The following is a 16,206-nucleotide window of genomic DNA, read 5'->3' on the forward strand; positions in this document are numbered from 1 at the left end:
CAAGCAAATTTTCACAGTTTTGAATGTAAACCTATTTTACTCGAAAGATGTTTGAGATAGAAAAACACTCTTGAAGTAAAAAAGTTGTGGATAATTTAATTCTACACTACCGATCTTCCATAAGATTTAAGATCCAAGCATTGTAGCTTATAAGTTTTCAGACCAAAATATAATATCTTGCATACTCGAATTTCTTCTGAAATAGCTTTAATCCCCTAAACCACCCTTGAATTTAGAACTTTGCAAAATCCCAACTTTGTACATCTACACCGTATACATGGATTGTCGTCCCAATGCAAAATGTTATTATTCTAGTGTTTTCCTATTAAATATATTGGGTATCTATATTTAATATATGGATACCCAATATGCCTATAAACATTCAAACTTATAGGCCAATTTGCTGCACACAAAATCCAACAAAGTCTTTTAATAATATAGATACTTATAAGGTTAACAAGGAAACTCCAGAACCACTTGGGTGGAACCCAAAAGTCGGATCAGGATAAAAACTACTTAGTTTTCCTATTTAATGCCTGAAGAATCAGTACACCAAATTTCAACGTTCTAGCTAGTCTGGAAGTTGAATTAGTAATGAATCATTGAGTGAGTGCTTTTTTACTTTTATATGTTAAGATTACTAGCTAAATATAACACATATAAAAGGTACAAAATAAAATCCATAAGTTAAATACAGTAGTAGAATATATAAAAACGGAGCTCCAGACAAAGCTGTCTTTAAAATTTGAAATAGGTAGGTGTTGCTGCAGACTTTTAATTTTATTCAGCGAGATTACGCCCCTGAATTTAGTGTTACTCCCTCAATATGACAACACTGTTGGATAAATCTAGCTAAGTGGGATAAATGCAGGGATGCAGCAGGCACTTGTAGAGCAAAATTTCCCACAATTTCCATGTAACCGTTTGACTGGTTTTCAGGTTATCCACATTGACACAATTGAACATAGCTTGCACAATAAATCGGATGTGTTTACTTTTGGGCTATTGACTTAATTATTACATCAAACAATTAAATGTGTTCTGAACTTGTGTACCCGTTGCGAAATAGACTAGGTTGGATAGAGGTAGGCTAGCCGCCATACCCGTGCTTCGCTAAGGAACGCTAAAGAGAATAATTTATTGTCATGTTCCATAGATATGTTGTATGAAAAATTAAATAACTCATAAAATAAATGCCTAACATTTTCATTTAAAGCATCAAACGAATTACTTTCAAACACGTGTTTTATATCAACTAGACAGCTAGCTGTTACCCACGGGCTTCACCCCGTTCCGTTTGACTTCATAAGTATTAATAACACTATTGATTGGATAAAGCACGGGTCACACTAGGCTGGCATCAGCGGCGAATTGAAAGAAGCCGCTACTGTCAGCTTGATGTGACCACAAAATTCGCAGCTGGCACCGTCAGCCGGCGAGTATTTGTCAGCGGCTGGCAAAGTTGGACATTTTCAACTTTTGGTAGCGAGGCAGCAGCGACTAGAGGTCACGTGACCACTCGCACTCGCTGACGCCAGCGAGCAGCGTAGTCTGAACACTTCTAGAAGCGTGCCAGCGGCGACCAAAGATAGTTTCCAACTTGTTTAACCCAAAAGGACAAAAGCAACTGTCTCAATTTTTTAATTAGAGGCTTAACTACTAGTAAGTTAATGCCTGGAATGTATGTGGTGACTGGCGACATTCGTAAAACATTTTGGTATGTTTCTTCTGATTCTTTTTTTTAGTGTGTTTAAAAAGTGGTATTTTTAAAAAGTATTTTTATTTATAAATTATTTGTAGGCATATCCATGGCCTGATCCACTAACGTCTATTTCTTGCACGTTCTTGCAGTTAAGCATATTTTAATAAAATTATTTCTCTTTCACATACATCCTCAATATTAAGTAGTGCTGGATGAGGACCCAAAAAAGGACGAAATGGCGACAAGAACTGAGCTTTAAACTAGGCGATTAAAGTAGTGTAGGAGTGTAGCATAGAAATTACTGAGCTTAGGTGGTCGGGGAAGCACGTTATTGATTTCTTGATTCCAAAACTAAACATACAGTAATTGTGGGACGTTTCTTTAAAGAAGTAATACATCAAATAAGCAGCTACAGTGATTTGTTACAAAACCTCAAAGCTGTTCTTTTCCTTCTCACACATCGTTAATATCGCGATCACCAGCGGCTAACAAGCAGCCTAGTGTGACCCGTGGAAAAGCCGCTGCTTGGTGGTGCTGGTGCCAGCCGCTGATTACCAGCGGCTGCCGAGCAGCCTAGTGTGACCCGTGCTTAAAGCACGGGTCACACTAGGCTGGCATCAGCGGCGATATGAAAAAAGCTGCTACTGTCAGCTTGATGTGACCACAAAATTCGCAGCTGGCACCGTCAGCCGGCGAGTATTTGTCAGCGGCTGGCGAAGTTGGACATGTTCAACTTTTGATAGCGAGGCAGCGGCGAATAGAGGTCACGTGACCACTCGCACTCGCTGACGCCAGCGAGCAGCGTAGTCTGAAGCACGGGTCACACTAGGCTGCTCGGCAGCCGCTGGTGATCAGCGGCTGGCACCAGCACCACCAAGCAGCGGCTTTTCCACGGGTCACACTAGAGGCTGCTTGTTAGCCGCTGGTGATCGTGATATCAACGGATGTGTGAGAAAGGAACAGGAACAGCTGTGAGGTTTTGTAACAAATCACTGTAAGCTGCTTATTTGACGTTTTAAATTTACGTTTAAATACGTTTTCTTATTTTACTTCTTTAAAGAAACGTCCCACAAGTACTGTACGTTTAGTTTTGGAATAAAAAAAAAACAATAACCTGCTTCCCCGACCACCTAAGCTCAGTAATTTCTATGCTACAAATACTACTTTAATCGCCTAGTTTAAAGCTCAGTTCTTGTCGTCATTTCGTCATTTTTTTGGGTCTTCATCCAGCACTACTTAATATTGAATTGAGGATGTATGAAAGAGAAATAATTTTATTATAAGATGCTTTACCGCAAGAAGATACGTTAGTGGATCAGGCCATGGATACAAATAATTTATAAATAAAAATACTTTTTAAAAATGCCACGTTTTTAAACGCACTAAAAAAGAATCAGAAACATACCGAAATGTTTTACGAATGTCAGTCACCACCACATACATTCCAGGCATTACTACAATTAGTTAAACCTCTAATTAAAAAATTTAAACAGTTGCTTTTGTCCTTTTGTCTTGTTAAACCAAGTTGGAAATTATCTTTGGTCGCCGCTAGCACGCTTCTAGAAGTGGTCAGACTGCGTTGCTCGCTGGCGTCAGCGAGTGCGAGTGGTCACGTGACCTCTATTCGCCGCTGCCTCGCTACCAAAAGTTGAACATGTCCAACTTCACCAGCCGCTGACAAATACTCGCTTGCTGACGGTGCCAGCTGCGAATGTTGTGGTCACATCAAGCTGACAGTAGCGGCTTATTCTTTCAATTCGCCGCTGATGCCAGCCTAGTGTGACCCGTGCTTGACCACCTCAGAAGCGTGCCAGCGGCGACCAAAGATAATTTCCAGCTTGGTTTAACACAAAAAAGGACAAAAGCAACCGTCTAATTTTTTAATAATTAGAGGTTTAACTAATTCTAGTACCTAATTCCTGGAATGTGTGTAGTGATATTCGTAAAACCTTATTGTATGTTTCTGATTCATTTTTTAGTGCGGTTAAACACGTGGTATTTTTTAAAAAGTATTTCTATTTATAAATTATTTTTATCCAATGCCTGATGCCTGATGGTCCACTAACGTCTCTTCTTGTGGTTAAGCATCTTTTAATAAAATTATTTATTTTTCACACACATCCTCAATATTAAGTGCTGGTTTGAGCACCCAAAAAGGACGAAATGGAAAGAACAGAGCTTTAAACTAGGCGATTAAAATTAATATTTGTAGCATAAGTAAGAACATCTAATCAAGCAGCTTATAGTGATTTGTTGCAAAACCTCACATCTGTGCCAAGACCTCTGGCATTCTCAAAATGATCTGCTGTGCAAGACACTGTTTGAGCATCCATGATTTTTGTATCCATACCTGCTATATATCCAGTATAATTTTTACTGTGTATTCTGGTCGCTTTTACCAGCACAGCCTTTTTCAATGTCTTAGGCCCCCAATACAGGAAGAATGAGCGTACGCCTAGTATAAATTGTCCTTAAAGCAGTTCTCGTATGTCAAGAAGTTTACAACATAGATTTACATTGTAAGAAAGGGGATTAACCCTGTACCCACGGTGCTTATCTAAGCAGATACTGTACTCTGTTTACATTACACTTATAGTCCTCGCCACCCTAAGTTGAGGCAGCCCAAGGCCGCACGGCGTATATCTAGTGCGGCCTTTGGCTGCCTCAACTTAGGGTGGTGAGGACTATGGTCGACTAGTTGGTGTGAAGAGAGTTGAACAGTAGCATGAGTATCGATTTACAAATTCCTTTCCCAGCTGACGTGAGCTAGGCGATGACTGGTAGGGCTGACTTCCAAGAAACATCGTTAACCTATAAGTCAAACACCCAATCAGCCAATGAGAAGGGCTAATGAAGAAAATGGAGGGGTGAGGAGTTTTGGAGCTGGAGGACCTGAAGAAACAAATCAAGGAGTTCACCACGGGCCACTGGACCAAGAAGATCGAGAGTTTTGGAGTGTGTGTATCGGTGCGTGTGCTTCTGGGACAATAAACAGTATGTAAAAAGAATAAAATATATAACTTAAGTTTTGTAAAACAAACAAGTCATATAGTTTGTCAGTAACTCATTCTTTTACATTTTTAATTGATTTTCTTTTCTTGTAAATTATAGCGTTGTAAATTTATTTATCTTATTATTGTTGATCTTTGCCTTTTCAAAGTTTTCTTTTGCTTTACTTTTGTTGTTTTTCTTAATTTAATTTTGTTCATTACACGTTGAGCAACACCCTTAAGCAGTCTTATGTCTCATTGACCTAACACCTCTAGACTATGAAGTTCAAACATTTATTCAGAGGAAAATTCTTGAGTGATTTTATTGGGTTGGCTAAATAGAGTTTTTGTTTCAACTTTTGAATTACTTATTTCATTTTTACAGTACACTCATTAGTCATTAAACACCAACATTATTTTATTTTACTAGCTATATATTAACTTTGCTTCTTAAGATTGACACTGACATATATAATATATATAATATATTTATAATATATAAATATAATTTTATCTTTATGTATAGTTATCTGAGACATGTACGAACAAGAACAATAAAAAAAATATATCTAAAAAAAGAATATTTTATCTATAAAACTGTCAAAATAGTTAGAAGATCAAAATAAAATATATAATCATTTTTACATTTTTTCTTTACAAATTACAGAGAAGTTTACTGGTAAGAATTTTAACAAAATTTACTGCTCTAGATAAATATAAGGTTTATTGGTAAAGTATAAAAACAGTACATAACAATAAAAGGCAACATATAATAATAACTATAGGCTGCCCTGTACAGCGGCCAACCTTCTCCATAATATTTTTGTCCAGAGCTGGGGCTACATCTTTCTTCCTGAAACAAACATTTTAATCTTGGTAAAGAAAGTCACAATTTTAAAATACTCGGGGGTACCAAATTATGCGGGTTGGTGTAGTTGGTAGTTTCAAATAAAAAGGTCTTATTTTACAATAAATTACCATAGGTACCCTTAACTAAAAGTTTTTAACTGGTTTATTCCACCTACAAACGTGCGACACAAACTCGATCTTTGAGGGACTTTCATTGCTTGTTAAAGACACATGTTAACCTCTTGCCACATTACCAAGAGGTAGATATCTTCCTGAGGAGGATGTAATTGGGAAGCTACAGGCTTTTATCGGACGCATGAACTTGTAACTTCAAGAAAACAAATGTATGGGGTGCGCAATAATTTTATTTTTGGATGAAGTGCTTTATGGTCTTGGCCTGCCCCTGTTAACAGTTTTAACAAGATCAGCAACAGGTAAATTAAACCTTTTATATTTTGTCTAGGCCTATATTTCCCTGATCAAGTTAGCGCAAAGAAGTTTTTGTTGAATAATAGTTGTAAAGGCTTTAATTTCCTGAATTGAAATAAGTACCTGGGGACCGAGCCATGGCGTAGTTTATTTTGAATTTTAAAGCAATATACATGAATGGATGCTTTAGAAGAATTTGAAATTTATAAAACAATCAAAATTCAAGCTAACACATTACTAAGCGACAAAATCAGTTTACAGTCTAACGCTCTGTATGATAATCTAATAAAAAAACAAGAACAGCTGATGAACAAGGAGCCGAGCTGTACAAAGTCCACCGCCCAACCATCTTCCGCATCGCAGTCATGACCCTCATCTGCAACTGTGCGCACGAGGTTGGGGTTGGACATTGTAAGTTTTTGTCAGTAAGCCTACTCGTTTTGTTCATAAAACGTCTATGACTGTAAATAGTATATGTCCGTGTTTCACATTTAAACTCTTGATGACCCTTTCGAAGTTACAGTGTTAAATGTTCTTGTACAAGATCTCATGATGAGGACTCAAGTCCTTAAAACCCGTAATCCATAAGGACTTAACAGGATCAATCTGGCAGTACTGAGGTAATTTTATACCTTTTATAGTTGGTTCATTGATCTTGCGACAAAACAACTCAAATATGAAAATGAATATTATGTTATTGATATATTTTAACGTAAACAGTAGGGCAATTACAATGTTGGTCATAATTGTTTTTATACAGTAGGCCAACATTTGGTGGCTTTTGTTCATAAATTCGGACTACTTAACAACTGTTTGGATTAGGCGGTATAGTTCATCTTCCCGTTGCAAAGCACGGGCACAGAAGATAGTGAATTATTAAGTGATTTAATAAATAACTCTATATATAATATTTACAATAAACTATACCTTCAAAAACCTGGCTGTTTAACGGATGATATGGCAGACATACACTTATCTCACTAGGTGCTCTTCCTTAAGTTCTTTTACGGAGTACAGCGGCCTATAATTAGTATTTCTTTCAGCGCCTTCTGAAGAAGGGTGCATCCATCTCCTGCAAATGAGTAGGCAGTTATGAGTTGTAGTTAATAGTAGAACGAGGATAGCTATTCTAGGTAAGTTTGAGACGACAGCAGGAAAAGTCTATATTTTGTGCTCTTCTGGTATAGTACTCCTGCACCCCAGTGGCGGATCCAGAGTGGGGGGGGGGCAGTCGCAGTTTGGAAATATATGTCATATATTTTTGACTGCATGTAATACAGTAGTGCATACAAATTGTGTAAAATAATTTGTCACACTAACTTAGGACAAAAAAATGCCATACAACTGCCATTTTTGAAGACTTAGTTTAAACAAATTTTTGGGGAGGGAGGGGGTACCCCCGAACCTCTCAGACACCCTGGTCCCCCCCCTTGTGACTGTTCTAGATCCACCACTGCCTGCACCTGGTTTATTGAAGTTTTCTAGGGTCAGGATATCAAGCACTACGCCGTGAGTACCCTTAAGCTACATTTCCATTCCTACAAGTCGCAGGCACAAGTCGAGGCACATGTCGCACGTAGTTTGTCATGCCCTTTCCATTCCATGCACAAGTCCCGCCACTTCAACTGGCAGACAAGGCAGTGTTCTCTTTTATTGTGATGTGGTGAGGTTCGGTGGATGATTTTGATTATATTGTGTTCTACAAATCACCATGGATGACATAACAGCCTCTGCTTTTTTTATTTATGGCTGGTGCATACAATGAACTTAGAAGAAAACTACCTAGATAGAGGATAAGAAGTTTTTTGGCTAAAAGAGCATTGGAAGGTGCATTTAATCAATTGATGAGAGATTTGCGCCGCGACTTGAGCCAGGATGTTTCCATTCCTACAAATTTGGAGATTTGTGCCGGCACAAATTTGCAGGAATGGAAACGTAGCTTAAGATCCTTTAAGATTAGCCGGCAATGATCCAAATGCCGAACAACTGTAATAATCCTAAAGGTTCTGGACAGCATCGTTGTATCATCTGCAAATAATAATGTTTTCCCATTCAGATTAAGGCATGATTTTGTATAGGTTAGGCCTAACTTATACCCTTAACCTCATTGACGGGTAGGGCAGTCAAAATTGAAGCAAAAATTAAAAGCCGAGTAGGCTAAGTTTATGGGAAGATTTCATTAGCTTAGTGTAGCCTAATGTTTTTAATATCATAAAATAAAAATGTCTTAAAATATTATTAGACTAGCCTAGGCTAATCATGGGGTTACAGCTCTTTTGCTTGATGCATTAAAATGGATTTGGTGAAGTAGAACTACAAATTACAACAAGTACTATTACCCTTGATTTATTTAACTGCACAACTATACTTATTATTTATTTTAACGTCTGTGATAGAGCCTATTTATTTGATAGGCTATGCATAAAAAATGTGACTGTGATAATAGGCCTATATCGCTATTAATCAAGTAGCCTATATACCGTGAGTTAATGTATCTCAGACGAAGTCTATAGTAATCAGTGATAATTCAACGAGCAATAAAATGGGCCTACTTAATTACTTGATGTCTTTAACCCTCCGAGCGTCACTCGTTGAAAAATCGACGCGCTACACACTTTGTGTAGTGTCACGCGTCGATTTTTCGACGCCCGAACATCGTTTACGGCGAAGGCTCTATAACTGACTGAATCGGATTGAACTGGATCAAGTTAGGTATCGTTCTTTCCGTTATATTCTAAGCTTTCTCCAGAGGTCTGTCTCAGTGCTGTATGTTCTCCGAGCCGATCGTAATTGTGGCAGACAGCTGACGTGCGTATTTGTAAATAGCTAGGTTACCCTCGGACCGATGACTGATTTTAGTGTTTTAGTGTTAAAAATCAAAAGTAGTGATATACGTGGTGCATTATAAGAAGATTTAAGTGATTTTGAAGGGCTGGTTGATGATCCTGAAGAAGTAGGTAGTGATATTGATGTAAATTATCAGCCAGATTCCTAGCTATGGTTAGGCTATGTATTCTTAGCTAAACGCTATGTACTGAAATCTGTTTTTTGCCCATAACTTATTTATTTGCAAATATACTTCCTTATATTATTATATATTTGTAATCCTCATAAAATTTAGAACAAAGTGGCTATTTTCAAATATTTATAGGCCTATAATTTATACAATTTCATTTGGCGCAAACTTATTTTTTTTTTCAATTTTTCCAAAATAATTTTTTTTTACCTAAAAAATTTTTTTTAAACAAATATTCCTTATGTTTTATGTATGATATTGAAGCCCATGATTTTCCAAACAAAATGGTATATAGAACAGTAGAATTAACATTGTTTTAAGCTTCTCAGATCCGTTTTAATAAAACCTTGCAAATGCGCCAAAAATAGGTGGACATTAAGGCCTAAACTATGGACACTTGGAGGGTTAAGATAGCTAAGTAATTTTGTTAGTAGTATCAACTAAGTTTAGACTAACCTACAAGGTTTATTATCACGCATAAAAGTGTTTTGATGGCCGTTGCCCTGGCGGTAGGTTAGGCCCTGTACACATGAGGGCGGCAGCCGCCGCGGTTGCCATAGTGCGGGAACCGCGGCGGTTGAAAGTACAAGGGAGCAAATGGCACCGTTCACATGCAACCGCCCACTTCCAATCAACCGCAACGAACCGCGGCGGTCGTAGATTTCCCTTCGACCGCCGCGGCTCCCGTGCGGTTGAAGTTACTAGAGTTGGCATGAGAGCGTACACATGAGGGTGGTAGCTGCCGCGGTTGACTGCAGTTGCTACTATAAGATCACAGACATCTGCGCGCTTGCCCTGTGGACATCGCTCTCTCTCTCTCTCTCTCTCCGTGTGGGGGTAGAGGATTTTTATCCCCCTGGAATTTTACCCCCTGGGCAAACGTGACGTCACAAACCAGGGGGTAAAATTCCAGCCGTGAACATTTGAGTTTCGCGACATCAGCTCGATGGATTAAACGCGGAATTAAACATATATTTTCACGGTTGTGAGTTTAATCAGAACACATCAAATTATAAAAACCTAGAATGTACGGCCCGGAATTTTACCCCCGGAATTTTACCCCCCGGAATTTTACCTCCTGGCCAGATATAAATTAGTGAGAATGATTAATTATCGTCATTCAGTTTTAATTTAGGTAATGGTAAACATTTTATTATTAAGTAGCCTATCTTAATTTATATGTAACATTAACTAATCGAACAGGGTTTTAATATTAATTTTGAGATTCGAGTGTCAGGATTCGATCTTTGAAGCCAACTGTTGGTTAATATGATCAAAATAAAACAGCGAATTCTGTTTACTCAGTTGAGATTACAAAATAAATAAATAAAGATAAGCTACTAAATAATGAAATGTTTACAATTAATTAAAAACAGAAATTAAGAAAATCAATCATTCAATTTCTAAAATCAGCCAGGGGGTAAAATTCCGGGGGGTAAAATTCCGGGGGTAAAATTCCGGGGGGTAAAATTCCGGCCCGTACATCTTCAGTTGCCTAAACGCTAGTTATATGGACAGGGGGTAAAATTCCGGTTTTTATCGCTAATCTAATTAATCACTCTCTGACTATTTTCATTAGACTTCCAAATCCGCGGGGGTAAAATTCCGGCCGCGAACAAACTTTTGGCCACTCAGGTTACTACGTCATAGTGACGCCAGCTTTGCCCAGGGGGTAAAATTCCAGGGGGTAAAATTCCAGGGGGATAAAATTCCGGCGACCCTCCGTGTGTTGGTGAAGTGCGTGTAGCTGTGGCTGGAGTTGATGTAGTGCTCGTAGTGTAAGTTTACAATGGCCATGCGTGCTGCAGTGGAACCAGAAAACTTTGATTCTGAACTGTCCATTATAGAAGTACAAAAAGAGGATACGTTTAGGCTCAGAGTAATAAAACAAAATTTTGTTTTATTACTCTGAGGTTTAGGACATAAACTAAAAAAGAATGCGTGGCAAAGAGTTAGTTGAGTTTTTTGCTGAAATGAATTATCAAGCGTTACGCGTTTAAAAGAAAAATAATTGGGTAAATACAGTACTGGCTGTCGAGCGACGGTCAATTCGAACCGCGGCGGCCACCGCGGCGGCTGCCGCCCTCATGTGTACAGGGCCTTAGTTGCGCATTTGCTACCTACAAAATCCGGGCCCTGTAGGGTGGGTTATAATGCGGTAGAATGGCGATAAACTTAAGTTAGTTGCCCATTGACGCCTTGAACAATAGATCTCTTGAAATTGTAAAGAGCAATGAAGCGTAGGCCTACGAAAAAGCCAGTCTACCGAAATAGGCAAATCATTATGAATTTAATGTGTAGGTACCATGTAACCTTGTAAGTTATAGCCATCCACCTCCACCTGTCAGGTAAAGCCACAATAATCAAAGAAAAAATCACACTACTCCAGCTGCTGAGAGTATCAGATATGTATAGGCTATGTTATAAAATGCTAAAAACTCAAATGGTAAACTAAAACTGTCATACGAAAAACTTAATACTTTGTCAGCATCTTATAAAAAATAAAAATATAAAAAAAAACTAGTGCACTTGTTGCTCGAAATCGATCAATAGTCTAGTACCGGAAGTTATATTAAAACTAATAGTCATAATTTTCTATGAGTTTAAAAATCCAACTAAAAGCGTAGGCCTAGTATGCAACTAATGGATAGACTAGGCCTATTTGATGTACGGTATCGATTCATTTGGTTAGCTAAGTTAGGTTAGGTTAACTTTACTAACCAAACTTGATATATTGAATGAAATAGCCTAATCGATTTATCGATCGATATATTTATTCGAATTATAGTGTAGGACGTAAGGCCTGAAGTGCAGTTTAATTTTAAAATAGATATATTTTAAATAACGATTATTAATCAATATTTTCAATTTGATAGTTTCAATCGATATTAGCGAAGCCCAGGAAACTGTACCCCCAATTTATTTGATAGGCTACCAGAAACTAATTTGAATTTGCTTGAAACGTTAATATTCTAATGACCATGTCCATGTCAATAAGTTACACCTTTCAATAAGAATAAGAATAAGAATAAGAAAGTTTATTGCCGTTGACCAGGTTGTATACAGGAATAGGCATTGTCAAATTACATTAAATATTAAATTACATTAAACAGAATATCAACATCAACAAGTGTGTTATATTTATAGCTAACAAAGATTGAGAATTCCTAACTTACAGTGTGAATGATTCCATTGTAATTTTATGTTTCAAAAAGACCTTGACTGAATAGAACGGATTTGCTACAAGCCAGTTATGAATTTTGGATTTGAAAAGAGAAAGAGAAAGGCTGTCTGCCTGAAGAGGCTCAGGCAGCTTATTATAAAATTTCACACAGTTGAGTTTGAAAGAATTACCTGTGATGGCTAGCCTGTGATGTGGTATATCCAGTTGTTCCTTACTTCGTGTATGCTGAGAATGGTAATTCTGCCTGGTGGAAAACTCATTGAGATTAGCTCTAGTGTATATAAGTACATTGTAGATGTATAAGTTAATGATTGTGCAAATGTTTAGTTTGATAAAAAGTGGTTTGCAGTGCTCCGCAGGGTCAGCCCCTAACATTGTGCGAATGACTTCTTTTTGTATTAGTAGAAGCTCATGGACAAGGGGGGAATGGCCCCAAAGTTGGATTCCATATTGAATATGGGATTGAAACAGCCCAAAATAGGCTAGTTTGAGATATTCAATATCGACAAAAGGCTTGAGTTTCCAGAATAAACATGAAACTCTCGATAGTTTTTTGCTCAAATTTGTGATGTGAGTTTTCCAGTTTAATTTACTACTCGAGGTGGAAGCCAAGAATTTTTACTGAGTGGTCTGATTGTTTAATAGAGAGTGAGAAATCAATTTTCTGGGTCTTGGATTGATTACAGATCAGTTTATTTGCAGAAAACCAGTTTAAAACACTCTTTTCTGCTTTAGAAAGAGCTTCTGAGAGCTTTGTTTGGTCTTTATCAGAAGTAAAATCTGTGGTATCGTCTGCGTAAATTACACATTCGATAGGAGTGTTACATGGAAGATCATTTACTGCGATTATAAAAAGGAAAGGGCCTAGGACCGAGCTCTGCGGAACTCCTGCTTTAACTGTGGTCAATGTTGAGTGTTTACCCTCCACACTAACATATTGATTCCTATTAGTCAAATATGATTCAAGCCAAATATCCCTTAAACCTACCTTCTGCTGAGACTAATAGATATTTGGAGGGTAGGCCTAGGCCTAGATTAGCCCTAAGTCAAAGTGAGCTTAGGCTGGCTTGTGTGAATGTGCAGTGCCTTAGGACTAAAATAAATCTGCAATACGGATATATATTCAAATATCCCTTTCTGCAGACTAAACAAAAAAAAGGACAGCTTTCCTATGTTGGCAATTAGGATGTACAACCGACTGCCACTGTACTTTAAAAACCTTGAGGCCTCAGTTTTCAAAAACGAACTGAGGGAGTGGCTACTGGCAAGACCCTTGTACTCCCTAGATGAGTTTTATAAAATTTGCGTCTAACCTGCCGCCAAACTTGTAAATATGTATATAAATATTATTATTATTATTTTTATTTTGACTCAGTCTATCCAGCAAGAGCTGGTCAACGACGTCGAGGGAGTAAGTAAGTAAGTAAGTAAGTAAGCATTTCTATTGTGTTTTTGCTAAGTCCATAGAATTTGAGTTTAGCCAGCAAGATGTCAAACGGGATGCAGTCGAAAGCTTTTGTTAAATCAAAAAGTAGCATGGAAACAGTATTTTTATTTTCAAAAGCAATAATAATATAATTGGAAATGTGAGAGACTGCCATCATAGTTGATCTGCCAGCTCTAAACCCAAATTGAGAATCAGTCATCAAGTTATTAGAGTAAAAAAAAATATTTAACTGTTTTAACATGAGAGCTTCGAAAACCTTAGATAAGATTGGTACTATCGAGATTGGGCGATAGTTTTGACATAGATTCTTGTCACCCTTTTTATAAATTGGAGTTACTTTTGAGACTTTACGTTGGTCAGGAAAATAGCCATTACGGAGACAACTATTAAATACAGTGGAGAGGGGTGTAGATATGTAGTGTATAATATTCTTGATTATGTAGTTTGAAAGCCAAAAGTGATCCATAGATTTAGAATTTGAAAATTTTGAGACTGTTTTTGTTACCTCATTTGGTGTGATAGGTATCCATTCAAATTTAGAGACGTCCAATTTTTGTGTAGATTCCAGTAGTTCTCTTGGTGTGTCTTGAGTCTGGCCCACTTGATTGACCAGTTCCTCAACTGAATCTGTAAAGTGCCTATGTGTTTAATTTGTTAGGGTCAAGAGTAACATAAGATGTGCGTGTGGTTGTATTTTCCTGTGTTATTATGTCCCAGGCGGCCTTGCATTTGTTCTTTGAATTGTTAATGTATTTTGCACAGGCTAATTTTTTAGCAAGGTTTGAATCCTTCCTATACTGTTTTTTTTAAGCTATTGTAGATATTATAAGCTGCCTGAGCCTTTACAGAATCAATTTAAAAAAAATGTTTGTACAAAGAATTAAGCCATCATGGTTTCCTTACTTTTTTTTAACTATCACTATAATAGGTGATTTTATTTTTCACTAGATTAGTCTTAATATCTGATCTTTAGGAAAAGCTTAGAAGCTTTTCCTAACAGGTGGAGAACAATAGTACCAGAGGTTAACAAACCTTTCAAAAAAACTATCAAACAATGTTACTGGGCTACTCTCATTTTCTGTTATGTCTTCCCATGACTCGCTCTGCAGTACCTCACGGAAAAGATTGAGATTTTGTTTATTTTGTTTCCTAACAAGAACACTAGGCTGCTCAATAGATAGGCCTACATTTTGTGAGCTTTTGCAGGCAGGTCTATGGTATTTAAAAAGCAGTGGATCATGATCGGCCAAAGCGCCTTGCAAAATTGAAACTTTGTAAAAATTTTGAGAAAAATTGACTAATATGTTATCTAAACAGGCATCGTTTCTTGTAGGGAATTTATTACTACATTTTAGGTCAAGTGATCGTAGTAGGTTCGTGAAATTAATTGAGATTTGTTCCTCCATCTTGGCCATTTCAATGTTAAAGTCCCCACAGACTATGGGCACTTATTGTGACTATCATTATTGTGGTTCTGGCACTTCAACATGAAAGGAAGAGTAGCCCTCGTATTTAGTCCTAATTTGGGTACACTTGAACAATGGACATTGAGGAAAATAGAATCAGACGAACAAAGGATAGGAATATAGTTACAATCAGTGAGGTCAAACAGTTTAAAATTACGGGACCAAAGAGGAAACATGGTAGCAATTATGATACACTTCCATATGGGTTTAAAATTCAAAAAAACTCACCAAAATCTCAACTTCTGAATCACTATCACTATCAATCCAGTCCTCCCAGTCCTCAATATCCACCTTCATTCCACCCATTTTGTGATGACAAAAATGGTTCTTTAAACTGTAGTAGTTGTAACTTAGGCTTAAATTGAAAATACACACCTAAAATACAAATTTGTATGACAATTTGACATTTGAAATTGACAAACAATAAATTCCCCAAAATCCAACCTCAAACTCACCGTGGGGTCCCAGTTTATCGACATCCCAAAAGATCGACACTGAAATAGTCCCACTTTGTCGACAACTCAAAATGTCGACAGTGTCGGTAATATGGGATGTCTGTAAAGTGGGATGTCGGTTATGTGGGATGTCTGTTATGTGGGACGGTTGTGTAAATTTTCCCACTTTATCGACACGCAAAATGTCGACAAGCAAAACAGATCGAAAAAGAGCGGGAGATTCAAATTGAAGGTGAACAGCTCTTGCTGAACAGATCAGTTGAGTATAATGAGAGTCGTTCTTTTTTTAACTCCGAACGACTTCTATTCACGACGCTTGCAGTCTCCTTCAAATTTGTCAATGCTATATCAACTATCTTGTGTATATAATATGTGTTCTGCCGTTTGAAGGCTTTACAATAATTTTGTTGGGAGACATTAATATCGACCTGTTAGATGGAAAAATAAATTCTAAAAACTATCAGTACCTTTTAGAGAACAATGGGTTTTTATCAATAGTTAAGAATGCAACTAGAATCACAACAAATTCTAAAACACTAATCGACCATATCTTTATTAAACATAGGCAAGTAAATAGTTTTAAGCAAGCAATATTTGATTTGAATATAACAGATCATTGTTTATTGGGTCTTAAATTTAATGACATTTCTTTAGACCAAGACAAAAAA

At 37.3% G+C, this 16,206-nt stretch overlaps 1 protein-coding gene across 3 annotated transcripts; it reads right to left on the reverse strand.

Annotated features, from left to right (window-relative positions):
* Positions 1-5,399: 5,399 nt before the first annotated feature.
* LOC128998543 (uncharacterized) lies at positions 5,400-15,447 on the reverse strand. 3 transcript variants are annotated; one of them, XM_054424718.1, is made up of 5 exons: positions 15,312-15,447; positions 14,123-14,244; positions 12,341-12,414; positions 6,898-7,042; positions 5,400-5,545 (listed from the first exon to the last, which is right to left on the reverse strand). In XM_054424718.1, the coding sequence occupies exons 1-4, from the start codon at positions 15,387-15,389 to the stop codon at positions 6,975-6,977; spliced, it is 342 nt and encodes a 113-aa protein (XP_054280693.1). In that variant the 5' UTR covers positions 15,390-15,447; the 3' UTR covers positions 5,400-5,545; positions 6,898-6,974. The 3 variants fall into 3 exon arrangements, 2 of the variants coding, with proteins under 2 accessions (XP_054280693.1, XP_054280694.1); XM_054424719.1 differs by lacking the exon at positions 12,341-12,414 and having other exon boundaries at positions 15,312-15,436; XR_008491217.1 differs by lacking the exons at positions 12,341-12,414; positions 14,123-14,244 and having other exon boundaries at positions 15,312-15,389.
* Positions 15,448-16,206: the final 759 nt, after the last annotated feature.

Source organism: Macrosteles quadrilineatus, unplaced genomic scaffold, assembly GCF_028750875.1.
Source record: "Macrosteles quadrilineatus isolate MER2022 unplaced genomic scaffold, UCM_ALF_1.0 Scaffold_7__1_contigs__length_78375512, whole genome shotgun sequence".
NCBI lineage: Eukaryota > Metazoa > Arthropoda > Insecta > Hemiptera > Cicadellidae > Macrosteles > Macrosteles quadrilineatus.